This window comes from Dipodomys spectabilis, unplaced genomic scaffold, assembly GCF_019054845.1.
Source record: "Dipodomys spectabilis isolate Male_0828 unplaced genomic scaffold, ASM1905484v1 ptg000075l, whole genome shotgun sequence".
NCBI classification, from domain to species: domain Eukaryota; kingdom Metazoa; phylum Chordata; class Mammalia; order Rodentia; family Heteromyidae; genus Dipodomys; species Dipodomys spectabilis.
Window position 1 is genome coordinate 978,995 of NW_024870752.1, and position 15,261 is coordinate 994,255.

A 15,261-nucleotide genomic window follows, 5' to 3' on the forward strand; every position below is an offset into this window, starting at 1 on the left:
AATAAAATGTCAAGAAGGCTAGTTGGAAATCTAATTTCTAGTTTGTAATCTCTCAATCAATTCCCATTTTTATTTTTTCTTGTTATTTAAACCAGCTGGTCATGCTTGATCAATGGCCTCCTTCATTCCAGGTATCTCCTTTGCACATTTAAGGACCTATAGTGGGTGGGGTTTCAGGTGCTTTTCTTCCTTCCTTTGGGGCTATCCACTGTAGGACTTTAGGGAAGAAGGTTTAGACTATTTTTTTAAAAAGATACTTGGGCTGATCTTGTGGGATCACAGTCTTTAGGGTACAAAAGAAAAAAGAAAAAAAATCAGGTATTTGTGGAGTAAAAGGTACTTTCGTTGAAACTTGCTTCGCATATTCCGCTACTTGCTGGAGAAGCATGCTTTGTGCCTGAGATGAACACAGGTCAAGTGTATTAAAACACTGAGATAGTATTACAACGCTCCACACACAATAATTCCTGTGTGTGTGTGTGGGCGCGCGTGGGAATTCTATCCACCAGGTAGTGGTGTTCTGTTTTTCTTCTCAGGACTAGCACTCCACTCTTTGAGCCACAGATCCACTCCCAAACATTGTTTTTTGTTTTTGTTTGTTTTTATGTATTTAATAGGAGAGAGGAGTCTCACGAATTTTCCTTCCGCGGGGCTAGCTTCGAACAGCCAAGCTTTTACTCTTAAACGCTGGAAAATAGTCCTACTTCATTTATTTTCCTACCCTTCTCGCATCCCAGACGTCTGGGACACAGACTTTCCTTGCAAGTCACCTGAGTAAGTCTCCAGTCTGTATAGATTCTTAAGCTTCCATCAAAAAGGGGAGAGACAAATACACACACGATTTTCAGGGCAGAGCAAGTATTTTGTATGCTCTTACAATCGTGCAACTATCCTGTGTTTGCCAAAACCTCCGGGATGTCTAACGCCGCAAGAATACACAAAGCAAACTGCGCCTCCGGGTGACCATGGAGTGTCCACCGAACAAAACGTCCCGCTCCCCGCGGGGCGGGCTCAGCGTGGGAGGAAGGGCACAGGTCAAGGACGGGAGTTCTCGGGTGAGCCTGAAACTGCTGTAAATACAGATAGATAGATAGATAGATAGATAGATAGATAGATAGATAGATAGATAGATAGATAGATAGATAGATAGATAGATCGATCGATCCTTTACCTCCCTGAGGATTTTGAGTGCGCGTGCTAGAAAGGCGTCTAGGGAGCGCTTTAGGCCGGGTGCGCAGTAAGCGCAGCCACCTGTCCCCACGGATCCAGGAAGGCGTCCCCTCTTTTCTCCCTGTGCCGCAACCCGCGCACCCGGAAAATAAAACCAATCAAGGACAGCTATGTCAATCTTTTTTTTTTTTCTCCTTGCCACCGCCCACTCCCGACAGGCTGACAACCTAGTCCGCACCCCCGGACTCGCCTGACTTTCCCACCACCTCCCTCCTACCCGGCGGGAGCACGCAGCCGCGGCGCGGATGGGGCAGCGAAGGAACCAGGGAGCATGCGCGGCTTCCCCGAGCATGCGCAGTCGCGCACAAGGCGTTTCTGAGCACCGCGGTGGAGACGAGGGCGACGCGGAGATTTCCGCGGCCTCTGAGGGAGCGACAGGAAGTGAAGCGATCCCGCCGGAGGGCCGCGGCGGCGGCAGCAGCAGCCGAGGCGGAAGGGGCGCTGCGGCGACGACGTCGTCGTTGTCGTCGTCGTCGACGGGGGAGGCCGAGGGAGCCGAGCGCGGAGGTGACCGGCCCGCTCGGAAGCGGGATCCCGAGCCGGGCAGGATGGACCATCACCAGCTGGGGACTGGCCGCTACCAGGTGGTGAGTTCCCGGCCTCCCGGGCCGCCCCACGCCGCGGCCCCGGGACCCCCGTCCTCGGGTGGTCCCGGGGGTGGGGTGGGGGGACGTGCTGGCTGATGACTGCGTCTAGACGGAGCTGCTTCCCTCAGGTCTGGGTCAGACTCCGCTGGGACCCGCCGTGACGCCTCTGTCGCCCTCCCCCTGCCCCCGCGGCCACCGCGCTCCCACCCACCCGAAAACCTGCCCACGGTCGACTTCGCCCCTGATCATTTCCGCGGTCCCCGACTCGGTCTCTCTGGAAACATTCCCATCTATCCTCCCCCCCCCCCCCCCCCCCCCCCCGTGCAGATAGGAAAATAGGACTGAATTAACATGCCGGTCCGGGAAGGTAGTTTGCCGTCGTCATAAATGGGGTGGGTGGCGAGGAGGTGTAAGCACCACGTAGGGTAGGATGTGGATCTTTTGGAAATGTAGAGAATAGCTGGAGTGCTCATCTTGCCTCTGCTCTGGTTAACCTTGTCATTTTGTCCTTTTTCATTACGTTTGTATACAAGTGGTTGTATCCTTTCTCCATTCCAACGTATGAGATGTGTGTGTGTATATAATATATATATATATATAATATACACACATATACACAGATGTGTGTATACATATGTATATACATGAATGCGTGTATATACACAGATGTATATTTATGTATTAGAGGTATATGTATATAGGCATATACACAAACGTACAGGTGGGAAGAGAGTCTTATTAGAAAAAGCCTTGGTTGAAAAATAGTTTTTATTTAATGTAAGGTTTTTCCAGCTTAACCATATAAACTTCTGTAACTGTTTAAATGAGTGAGACATGTTCTGTATTCTATTGTGTGTCTATTCTGTGTGTTGTTTGTCCTTTTTTCCTACTGTTTTTTTTTTCTTTGTGCATGAATCCCAGTGGTGTCACTGGAGATTCCTCTTTGGAAATCCCATTCAACAATGAACTTGGAAATAGTTGACTGCTGTGTTGCAGCTAGGTAGTGTGTTAATTTGTAAACTTTCAGTTGATCATTTAGTTAAACCTGTTTACTAGGGAAGAGGAGAAAAACTGTATTGCTGATGGTGCAACTCATGGTTTATACAGTTTTACAAATATCCATATGTTTGTCCCATAATTCACACTTTGGACCTATTTGTATACATGTTGTAAACTAATTCCTGATAATAAAGTTATAACTATAAGGATACTGAAAGATGAGGTCCCAATGTGTACAGTTTTTCATTTTTCTAAGGTAGTAGATCATGATACTATTGTCATTGGCTTACACTCTGTAAAACCTCCAAAAGATTCATATTTTAGATTTTCTGAAAATTGTCAGTATTTTCACAGTGGTTTGGAAAATAATTGTTTTCAGTATAGAAGGTCTTTTATACATTTTTTTCGGTGGGCTTTTAAGAGTTTTATTTTTGTAAATGTTAGCAAAAAATAAAATTCAGGGCTGGGAAGGTGGCTCAGTGGTAGAGCGCTTGCCTTGGATGCCTGAGGCCCTGGGTTCGATTCCTGAGCACCACATAAGCAAAAAAGAAAAAAGCCAGAAGTGGCACTGTGGTCAAGTGGTAGAGCGCTAGCCTTGAGCTGAAGAGCTGAGGGACAGCACCCAGGCCCAGAGTTCAGGCCCCACGACTGGACCTAAAAAAACAAAAAACAAAATAAAATAAAGTGCAGTAGATAGCTACATAATATCAGCATAATTGTTTCATTTTTCTATTCTTTTTAAAATTTTTAAACTTGGGGCTGGAAAGGTGGCTCAGTGGACCAAAAAAAAAAAAAATTAAACTTTTAGTTAATCATTATAAAGGTGACGTACAGAAGAGTTAGTTTCATTTTTCTATTCTTTCCTATTGTTTGTTTTTCTTAGTATATGAGCTGATTTAAAATCTTTGACATAGACTTTTGCTTATGGGACTTTAATACACAAGTCACACTACTCAAAATATGTGTGTGTGTGTGTGTGTGTGTGTGTGTGTGTATAGCAGGGTTTGAATGCAGGGCCTCCTACTCTTATCAGGCTTTCTTGCTTACAACTAACACTACTACTTGAGCCATGCCTACAGTCCAGCATTCTTGTTGGTTAATTGGAGATGGAATCTGACTTTTCTACTCCAGTTTGCTTCAAACAGAGATTCTCCAGGTATCAGCCTCCTGAGTAGCTAAGATTTCAAGAAGTGAGCCATTGGTGCCTGGCTCAAAATATTTTTAACCAATATAACTCTTCCTTAAATAATTTATTATTGTCTCATTTGCTTTCAATAGATATGACTAGTTTGAGACTTTAAATTCCTCCCATAAAAACACTGGAATTTTCTCCTTTTAAGAGATTTTCTGTACAATTTCTTTTAAAATAAAGAAAATATCACATTTTTTTGCTTTTTCCTCCCTCCCCTCCCACAAGCTGAGGCTGTGTTCTGAGTAGACTTTTAATGGAGTGAGGCATTCCTTGAGAGCAGAGAGCAAAAATCATTCTAAAGATATAGGAAATGTTTGTTTTCCTTGTAAGTCAGAGCTTTATAAAATTTTAGCACCATTTAAGTTTGTGATTGATTTTTTTTTTTTTACTGTCTAATTGCATAGTCATTAATCCATGTAGACTCTTAGCTTCATTGAGAATTCACTGATTCATAACTATATCTAGGTGTATGGTATAGGAACAGCTGCATTTAAGTTCTGAGTAGATGTTGTACCTAGTTATCAGTCTACAGTTCTGGCTTATATGATAAACACGACTGTTTTATGGCTGTCCTTAGCTCAGCTCTTTTTAAAAATAAACCGGAATGATTAATAAACTGGAGCAATATAAGCGTATTTGGTTATTGAGGGTTAAAATATAATTGAGTCAGGAGATGGGCAATTATACTTAGAGTGAAATGGAATGCTGTGTAAGTTTATTACTTAAATTAAAAGTTATTTTTCCAGATTAGTAATATATAGGATCATCAGAATGACAGTGACATACTACCATAAACCAATGTACTTGCTTTATCTGACTGCTGCTATCTCTCTCTATTAGTGTCCCCTCCCTCCCACCCCCATGCTGGAGATCCAACCCAGTCACAACATGTTTGGCAATTATTCTTGTTTATGCTAAGCAGTTTCTCTACACTGAACTACCACTTCCCGCCCCTCCCCCCCCCCCTCCTTGTCTTTCTGAGTTGATGGACTACAGGTTTACCTTACTGTGCTGGCTATAAAAACTCAGCAGCTGGTGGTGGTGGTGGTGCTGCTGTTTAATCTCTTAGGGATGCAAATTTGTTAAGTAAACCAAAAGTTATTAGTATATCCACAGTATAGAGCTACAGTATTGTTTATTACTCTTCTAATTTCAGAAAGAAACAGGTATGATATATAATTTCATTGTATTTTAAGTTATAAATTTGGTTTTGGTTGATAGGAAAAGAGCAATGTTGCCATACCGTTAAGTAGTTGACTCGGAGCAGTTAGACCACTTTGATGTTCTCTATTTTGTAGGCTCATAGATCTAAATCAAACTGACTAAAATTAAATATATTGTGTATAAAAATTAAATAAGCAACGTTCATTGTAGCAATAGTATCCCAGAGTGTATTTCAGAATGATGATAATAAGTGTTGAATAATATAATATTAATAAAACTACAAGAAATTCTATTATAAAGACAATGGTTTAGATTTGGTTATCCTAGATCTTCCTTTGATCTTAGTGTTCTTTTTTTTTTTCAAAATTGTTAACATTTCCAAAATGTTAAGTTTCTCTGAGATATAATTCAAAGTATTCATACTGTGAAGATCTGAATTTTCTGCTCTTGTATCTAGAGAATTAAAGTTATCTTTAATATTAATCAGCTAGGAAGGAGGCAGCTTAACAATTTATGGTTAAAAATAAGGTTGGGGCTGCAGTGGTAGAGCACTTGTCTAGAAAGTGTACCTTCAAGGCCCTGGCTTTCATCCTGAGCACTACAAAAACAGAACAAAAATGAAACATGCATTAAAGTCATCTGGATTTATATGTAGGTTGTACTAGGTGCAATTTTGAAATGTTGACTTAGTCACTTCACATCTTGAAGACTCAGTTTCCTCATATTAGCATGTCAATGTTTTGAGAATTAGGCACTGTAATATAAAATTAGAGACTGATTCATGATAAATAAGTACCTTACATACAGCTAGTAAATTAGTCTGCTAATGTTTTGTGGTTGCTGGCAGAAAACAGGGCACTGCTAAGTCAGAGACAAACGGCTCTGCTCATAATACACCAAACAACATGAACACTAGCACATTTGACTAGTTTTTCCTTGCTACCAAGTCCCAGGAAGGTAGTAGGTTCATATAGATAAAACATTAGGTGTGCAGTCATTGCTGAGGAACTGGGAGCCAAGTGTCCAACACATTTTAGTTACAAGCAGCAAACATTGTAACAAACCACAAGCATGTTAATATGCCCCTACTAGGGAGGGCAGTTAACTTGAGCTGCTAACCTTAATCTTTTTGGTTGTCTATGTAACTTATCACACAACAAACAGTTCAGTACTTGGGATGGAAAGCTCTGCAAATGATGGGAACTTTCAGCCAGACCTGCAGGAACAATAAAGCCCTGGCAGATGGCTTCTTCCAATAGTACAGGTGTTTTCTTTTCATTTTTTCCATTTTAAAGAAGTATTGTGCCCCTTTAGGTTGTTCTAGATTCCCTTGATTGAATTTATTAATACACTTTATCTGGTTTATAGTCTTAACACACCTCTTTTTACATAATCAGGGTTACCTAGTTACATAATTGAATATTTTCTCATTCTTGTCTTGCTTTAATTCTCTGTTACATTACCATTGAACTTTGTTCTTTGGGTTCTCCTATTCTTGATATCAAAAGATCCTTTTCTTGGTGTTGCTGGCTTTTTTTTTTATTATAATGAACATTTTTTGGTACTCAAATCCTGTCCATGTCATTAAATAGCTATTATTATTTTCTTCCTCGTCTGACCCATCTTTCAGTTTGTTTGCATAGCCTGTCATATTTGTAGAATATAAATATGATTATTTCTTTGCTCAAAAAATAAAAAATTTCAAATATACAGAGGAGTTGAAAGAATTATGCAATTTACTGTACTAATAAATTGTAGTTAACAGTTTGTTGAATTTGTGGTTTTGTATATCTTTATTTCATTTTTGATACTTTAGCTACAGATAACCAGTGTACTTCCTTGAAAATAGGCCTTTTTTCCCTTTGGATTAAAATGAGCATATAAGTTGGAAGAACTTTGACAAACGTATATACCCTTCTAACGCCATACTGTTTTTAAGATAACAGGGTAGGGATCAGTAGGATATAGTCCTATTCCTGTTTTTGTAAATAATGTTTTGTTGGGAGTAGGAATATCCATTTACAGTGATAGCATTGATTATTTGTGACAAAACCTACAAAATCTGAAATATTTACCCTCTGGCTGTCTTAGTTAACTTGGGCTGTCATAACAAGTACTGTAGACAAACAATAGGAATTTATTTCTCATGTTATTGAGGTTCAGAAATTCAATATCAAGAATGCTAGCTGATTTGGTTTCCTACTGAGTCCCACTTGAATATGTGTCCTCATTTGGTGGAGTCCTCCTCTCCCTCTTCTGAGTGTGTGTGCTTGAGTGCACACACACACACACACACACACACACACACACACACACACACACACACACACACACACACACACACACGTGCTCTAATGTATGCATGCTTACTGAAACCAGACCTTGGATTCATGGCCTTGTGATCTCACTCAGCTTTCTTATTCATGGCTGGTGCTCTGCACTTGAGCCATATTTCCATTCAAGCATTTTTCTGGTTAATTAGACATGGCCTCCCTTGAACTTTTCTGCTAGGCTGATTTTGAACCATGATCCTTCCAAGTTTTTAGGAGCCACTGGTTCCTGGCTTTCTTACTCTTCTTTTAAATGACAGTCCATTACAGGGACTCTACTCTTAGGTCCTTTTCTAAACCTTATAACTCCCAAATATTTTAACTTTGGAAGCTGGAGCCTCGACATGGGAATTTGGGGGGAAAAAGCCATTTTTACCATTGCTCTTTACAGATTAAGCTTTCTGATGTGAGAGGGTATTTCCAGCACCCTGTAGAGTCCCCTCATGACTTTTTACCAGGTTTTATCCCCCAGGTGATTGGTCTAAATAATACATGTACTCTACGAAACTTCAGTTGACAAATGTCAGGATAGGTTGGGACCTCCATCTACTCTGTTTTTTGTTTGTTTGTTTTTTGTTGGTCATGGGGCTTGAACTCTAGGCCTGAGCGCTGTCCCTCAGCTCTTCAGCTCAAGGCTAGTGCTCTACCACTTGAGCTACATCGCCACTTCCAGTTTTCTGGTGGTTTATTGGAGATAAGAGTCTCACGGCCTTTCCTGCCCAGGCTGGTTTTAAACTTCGATCCTTAGATCTCAGCCTCCTGAATAGCTAGGATTACAGATGTGAGCCACTGGCACCCGGCCTCCATCTACTCTGAAGGAGTAGTAGTCCTTGGTTGAATGTGCAGATCTTATCCTAGTTGAGAATTATTTCAGGTATGATAATGGCCCGTAGTAGAAATAAATAAATATGTTGGTTTAAGAAATAGGAAGAAAGCCATGTGGCTGCAGCAAGGTTAAGTGAATGGCTTACATTTGAATGGAACAAAACAGAATAATGTGTATGCTGAAAATTGACAGAATCATTTGTAACCCCAGTTTATAATTTTTGTTTCACGAAAGCAATTAAATCCAGTTATATAATATACAAGATCCAGTGCCAAAGGAAAATGTGAGACTCTGGCCTAAGGTGGTGAAGTCAATTTCCTCTTGCAGTAGTTTGCTCTCCCAGCTCATGGCAGGAAGCAAGCGTCCAAGGAATTGCCATCTCCATGCTTGTACATGCTCATTACCAGAATCAGCAATAACCAGCAGGCTCTGATATGTCAGCTGAATTTGCCGTGGTGCCAGCCTGGGATAGAGACAGCCAAGTAGCGTGTAGCTAAGAACCGTTCTTGGGGTGGCAAACTATGAGCTAAGGCTCAGGCACATGCTTTATCAAAGTTGTATTTGAGTTCACTTATAAAACTCAGATTCAGGGGCTGGGAAGGTGGCTCAGTGGTAGAGTGCTTGCCTTGCATGCCTGAGGCCCTAGGTTCAATTCCTCAGCACCACATAAGCAAAAAGAAAAAAGCCTAAAGTGGCGCTGTGGCTCAAGTGGTAAGAGTGCTAGCCTTGAGCTGAAGAGCTGAGGGACAGCGCCCAGGCCCAGAGTTCAGGCCCCACGACTGGACCCAAAAACAAAAACAAAAAACTCAGATTCAAAACTTATTAAGAATTTTAAGACAGTGGAAACAAAGTATTAAACCCCAATCTCAGATGGCTAAGGTACATGCCTATAATCCCTAACACTTGGGAGGAAACACCAATCTGAGCTACATAGTGATGTTAAGGCGAGCCTGGGCTAATTTTAAGACAAAGAGGTATCTTACCTTTAGAAAACAAACTGAAACTCTCCTCTAACCAAACTAAACAGATGAAAACAACACCATCAATCAAGAGGCCCATCTGGGGTGAGATCCTCTGCGACCGCAGTAATCACTTGCTCATTGAAAGGCCCTTAAAGTGGTCACACTGAGGCTGGTGGTTGTAGTAGTGGTGATTCTATAGACTGGGAATTTGTAAAGAGCCAAGTGTAAGTATTTTAGGCTTACCAAACCATGTGACTCTATCCCAGCTACTTATATCTTCCATTGTAGTGTAACAGTATCTATACCAAAACTGAAATGAATGAATATGGCTACATTCCATAAGCTTTATTTCAAAAACCTGATATATTTGATCTGCAGGATACAGTTCGCCCATTCTAGTGTAGATGTACTTTGTTGTTTTTTTTTTTTTTTGGGTCCAGTCGTGAGGCCTGAACTCTGGGCCTGGGCGCTGTCCCTCAGCTCTTCAGCTCAAGGCTAGCGCTCTACCACTTGAGCCACAGCGCCACTTCTGGCTTTTTTTTTTCTTTTTGCTTATGTGGTGCTGAGGAATCGAACCCAGGGCCTCAGGCATGCAAGGCAAGCGCTCTACCACTGAGCCACTTTCCCAGCTCCTGTAGATGTACTTTGTATAAGCCTGTTGAACCTTTGACCCACTGAAGGATATCTTTTGGAAATTATTTTTTAGTTTTGCTTAGGCTCTAAGTACATCCTAAGCAATACAACAGGTTGTTTTATATCCATTACTTCTACCTGGTAATCAGGCAAGTACTTAGTCTGTCACTAGAATGTGGGTAATAGGATAGAGTAAAAAAACTTTCTGTGAGCATGGCAAAGACAAGAGTTTCTCAAGTCTAGTAGCATCTTTATTCTGTTTGAACCCTCAGACTGTTGTTGATCTCACTATTAAAATCACCATACCCCTTCAGAGTACTTCCTATCTCAATTCCCTGTATTGTGAATACTTTGTTTATTTCTGATTACCCATCCTCCTCTCCCCAGTTAAGCCTCATGATGGAAAAGAAAAGTTGTCTATTTTTTTTCACTGCTGTATCCTTTTGTGTCTGATTTGACTTTATGGGTAAATGAATTTTGTACCTTGGGATCTTGCTTCTGTTGCTCTCTCTCTCTCTCTCTCTCTCATACACACACACACACACACACACACACATATGTAGATATAGATAATAGATATTCATATTTTATCTTTTCTACCGAGACTTGTATTCTCTAAGGTGTGATAGCTTCTTGTAGTTTCTTGTTGCTTAACATATTGTCAGGTGCTCTCAACATTACCTCCCTCCTCTGAAATGGTTTCTCCTAGAGTTGTTCGTTAAGTAATTTATGAAACCATAATGCAGTAATCCTGCCTCATATCCAAATTAAATGGGAAACTGTGAGTACTGCTTTGATTTTCCTCATCTATTTTATATTGATTAATTAGCAACAGTGTTATTTTTATTCTATCCTTAATCTAAAATACTGTTTAATTGTATGTGTAACAACAATATAATTCTATTTGTAGACTATATGTGTAGTCCTATGGAGTATGTTCCTCTGGCATCTATTAAGTATAAGTTTACTGGCCAGAGCATTGTAATTAAGGTTGACCTGCCCACCACATAATGGTAAGCCCTCACAAGTTTCATGTCTGCGTTTTCAAGCCATGTTGTTATAGTTTTTTTCAAAAGTTTAATCACTTAGCTGGAATTAAGGTGTGGGTAAAATTCTTGTTAAAGACGTGCCAAATGCAAGTTGAGAAGTGCTGCAGTAGTTGAAGATTTACTATCAGATTATTTCAAGGTTTTGACTTGCTTACTTTTAAGATTTGTTTGAACATGAACAATTTAATAATTTAGAAGTTCAGGAATGTGCTGTGCTTGTCTATGATGTTTCTCCAGAATTACATATAATATATAAGGAAATTGTGCTATTTTGACAGAGGCCTAAGAGAATAGGGAATTAAGCCAGAGTACTGTGTAAATAAATCTTTTAATGGGGTGATACTAACTTTTTAAAAATTACTTTTGGGGTCTTAGGACACCAGTTGAATATTGGATAAAGAAATCTAATAGTGACATTTTCTATTTGTGCTCTTTGCTTTGGGAGAACTTTCATTCTATCATATGGCATTTTATGTGATATCTCCCCAAAGGGAAGAATCTTGAAATAACACTTGAGAATTTTAAGTCTTTGTTTGTAACCTTGAGAACAGCATGAGCACCTACCTACCTATTCATTGCTTAGTTTATTATTGCATTACATACTTCTGTCATGTTTGGAGTGATAATTATCTTACTTTCTGTCCTCTAACCATTTCCCCAAACCATGCTTTTTTGCTTTCCGACTTTCAGCTTTTTCTTTTTTGTCTTTTTGAAAGCTGAGGACTGAACTTGGGGCCAGGCAAGTGCTCGTCCACCACGCTAAGTCCCCAACCCCGATTCTGACTTTAAATATAATGTTTCTCCTTCTGCTTTTCTCTTTCATACCTTTGGGACTAATGTCTATTCTTTATTCATATCTATGTGTATATGTTGTTTTCTTCAGAAAACCTTCCCTCACCTTCTGCTTCTCCATTGCCTTTTGTTAGTCTGTACTTGGAAGTTCTGTGTTTTCTTAACACAGTGCACTCATAGCTGTTTTAGCCTTTATTTTATTGTGTTTGTTTCCCCTTAGTAGGACTAAGATCTCTTCGGAGTAGATCTTAATCTGTCTTGTTTATATTAGTAAGCCACATTGTTCTGGGCTTCTCTCTTATAGGTGTAAAATAAATACTTAAGAAATAAATGTCTTTTCTGAATGATTATAAGTATATGCTAGGAGATATGGCTATATTTTATTATAAAGCAAAAAAATTACACAGTTCTGTGCTAGAAAAGTGATAATGTAGTATATAGACTATGTAGTTTGATATTGCCAGTTCATAATTAGAGCATACACTTTGCAAATATTTTAGGTAGATTCTGATGTTTTTACATAATTATTCTTCTGATCACTTGCTTGCATTTACAATATGATAACCTTGGTTAGATTATTTGTTCTACCCCTGGGTAGGAGAAAAGGCATTTCTAGATACTGTGGAAGTAGAGGAGTAAATATTTTCTTCAACGTTCTCATGTGATAGAAGACTGTAGGACATTCTGTTTCAAAGTTATGCACCTCCTCCTTAGAGAGGAGTGGAAATTTCTTAGATTTCCCCTCTATTTCCTGTGTTTAACTTTACTCCTAGTATTTTTGTTTAATTTTCCTTTCATATTGGCATTCTTATTTTAATACTTTACCTCTTGTATCCCCTTATTTTAGAAGTTTTCTTTAAATTTCAATAATGCTTCTGTGCCTGTTTATTGCCTCTTAACTGTTTATATTGTGGACTTGTTGATCTGTGTGTTTGAGAGTTATATCATTTTTCTGGTAAGCTAACTTTTTCTTTGAGGAATTTCCAAATGTCACGATTTGCCATTTAGTTATGAAGCTATAGCAATAGTTTAGATGAGGTATAAGGAAAGGTGGATTGATAGGCCAGCAGGTACAAAGTTAGAGTTAAATAGAAAGAAGGATTGATATTTTATTGCAGTAAGGTAACTATAATTAAAGAAGATATGTTTAAATGTTTACTACAGTGGAATGATTAATGTTTAAGGTAATGAAAAATATGCAAAGTAGTACTGGAAAATACAGTGACTTTTATTAGGGTAGTGGCGAAGCAGCTAGATAGATTTGAAAGAGTTGAAGGCATGTGTGTGTGGGGGGGGGCGGGCACTTATGTGTGTTCATGCTCATGTGTGCATCTGTATGTATTTAAATAATTATTATAAAACTCATAGAAGTCAGTTTCTGGAGAGAATGATAGTTGCTGAGAACTTTTTGTTGAAGTCATCTTGAAAGAGCCTGAATTTATAGACATTAGAACCAGAGTTTGAATCTTGACTTTCTGCCTCTGCTTAGATGTGCCAATTCAATTCTTTAAAATTTATTTCATCATCTATAATAAGTTATATAATAGTAAAAGCATATCCTATGAAACTAGAAACATTGAAGAGAAGGGTTGGGTGGTAGGGAGAGGGATGGAGGAGAATAATGAAAAGGATGACATAGTTCAAGATGCATTGTACTTATAAACTGGTTTGTTGAATGGTAGCTCCTTTGTACAGCTATTTAAAGATAATAAAGGTATAATTAAAACATGTGAAAAGGGCAAGATGCCTTTGTTCTGATTATTTTGAATATTTATGAATAGGATAATGTTTTTCTATCAAACATTTTCCTATTTATAATAAAAAATATTTGTAACCCTCACACTACTATAAGAAAATGGTTTCCATTTTATAATGTGAATTGCAGAGTCACACAATTAATTAGGAAGTGCTGAAGCCTGGATTTATGTCTAGGAAGTTTGATTGCAGTCTATGTACTTAAACAGTGTACTTATTCCTATCCCAGTATTTGTGATTGAGAGTTGAAGTAAGAATAGTTTGTGCCAGAAGTTATTTCAATATCTGTACTTACTATAGTCCTTCATAGTGTTTTTAATTGTCCAAGTTAAAACAAAAGTACTATATAATGAAGTATTTTCAGCTCTTTTCATCATTATTTTAGTTATTTAACTAAAAGTTACATTTTGAAGCAGAACTACTTTTCAAAAAACACATTTCACAATTTAGACAACCAGTTTTTTTCTCTCCAAAACTGTTGGAGGAAATATGTACTATTATATGTGCTGATAGAAATTTGTTGACAACTGCAATTCCAATACCATAAAGAGCCACCTACTCATTTTTTCTCTGAATAGCATTTTTCCTCTGGTTTCTGCAAAGGCACATTGTAATATTGTACTGTCTTGTGTATCTTTGGTCCAAATGAATGCAGTCATGAAATCTAAATGCGTATTTTTTTCTAGACGGTATTTTTCTATAGCTTAATTTCATGATGTTCTACTTAAGGATGTATTAGAAGCTATATGCTTGCCCAGAGAATAAATTAGCTAAACATAAACTGCAGTAAAATTATCTTTTAAAAAACAAGTAGGGACTGAAGTCTTATCAAGACGTAATAGATTAAGAAGGCCTTCCCCGAACCATTTCATCAAGCTAAAGAAACTGGTCTGCTTTGGCAGAGCTAGCCAAATTCTGTGCTTTGTTTTCTTTGTCTTTTATTTTCTAAACTTCAAAGGTTGTACAAGGGGGTTGCAATTTGACATGTCCCTGAAAATGTCCAGTGCTTCCTGATGAGTCATTCCTTTCATTATCTCCCCCTCTCATCTGTCCCCCCCAGACTCATTTCACCTTCTAGAAAAAAATGATGTTGATCAGTTCCTTTTTAAAAAAAAAAAAAACAAGGTTAGCAGTATTCTTTATGTTGATTAGCACTTTAAGAAATTTGACAACATTGTAAAAAAAAAGTATTATATAAGAAAAAGAAGCCTGAACTTTCTAAAGCAGAAAGCACTAGTCCTAGGTGGTTTTACTGGTGAGGTCTACCAATATTTTTAAGAAAAAAAAAATCACCCTAGCTCTTTTGTTCTTTTTCCAGAGATTGGGGGATGTACTTGCAAAGTCATTCTTTGAGGCCAGCATTATCCTATTACCAAAGCTACTAGCAAAAGCATTAGAAAAAATCTATACACCAATATTTCTTGGGAATATAAATGTAAAGGTCTTCCACAAAATATTAACAAATAGAATCCAGCAAAGTATAAAACTGTAGCAAAATGTGATCTATGATAGGAAGTTCACCATTTAAAAAATCATTTAATTCAATCTGTCACATCAAGAAAATCATAAAATAGGTGCAGGAAAAGCATTTGGCAAAATCTAACACCCACATACAATAATACTGTTACCAATTTAGAAATATTAGAAGGGAAGAGCTACTAGAAACTATCAGATATTTTATTTAGCTCTGAGACATTTCAGCTTTTTCATTGAGAGTGAAAATAAAGCTAGGATGACCCCTG

At 38.6% G+C, this 15,261-nt stretch overlaps 1 protein-coding gene across 1 annotated transcript in view; it reads left to right on the forward strand.

The window, feature by feature from the left end:
• The first annotated feature begins 1,460 nt into the window (after nt 1-1,460).
• The window catches only part of Ndfip2 (Nedd4 family interacting protein 2), a 50,338-nt gene continuing 36,537 nt past the window's right edge, over nt 1,461-15,261 (forward strand). Inside the window, exon 1 of the mRNA XM_042682646.1 lies at nt 1,461-1,817. Within this exon, the coding sequence (XP_042538580.1) occupies nt 1,476-1,817 (342 nt within the window). The 5' untranslated portion in view covers nt 1,461-1,475. The remainder of the gene's footprint in view (nt 1,818-15,261) is intronic.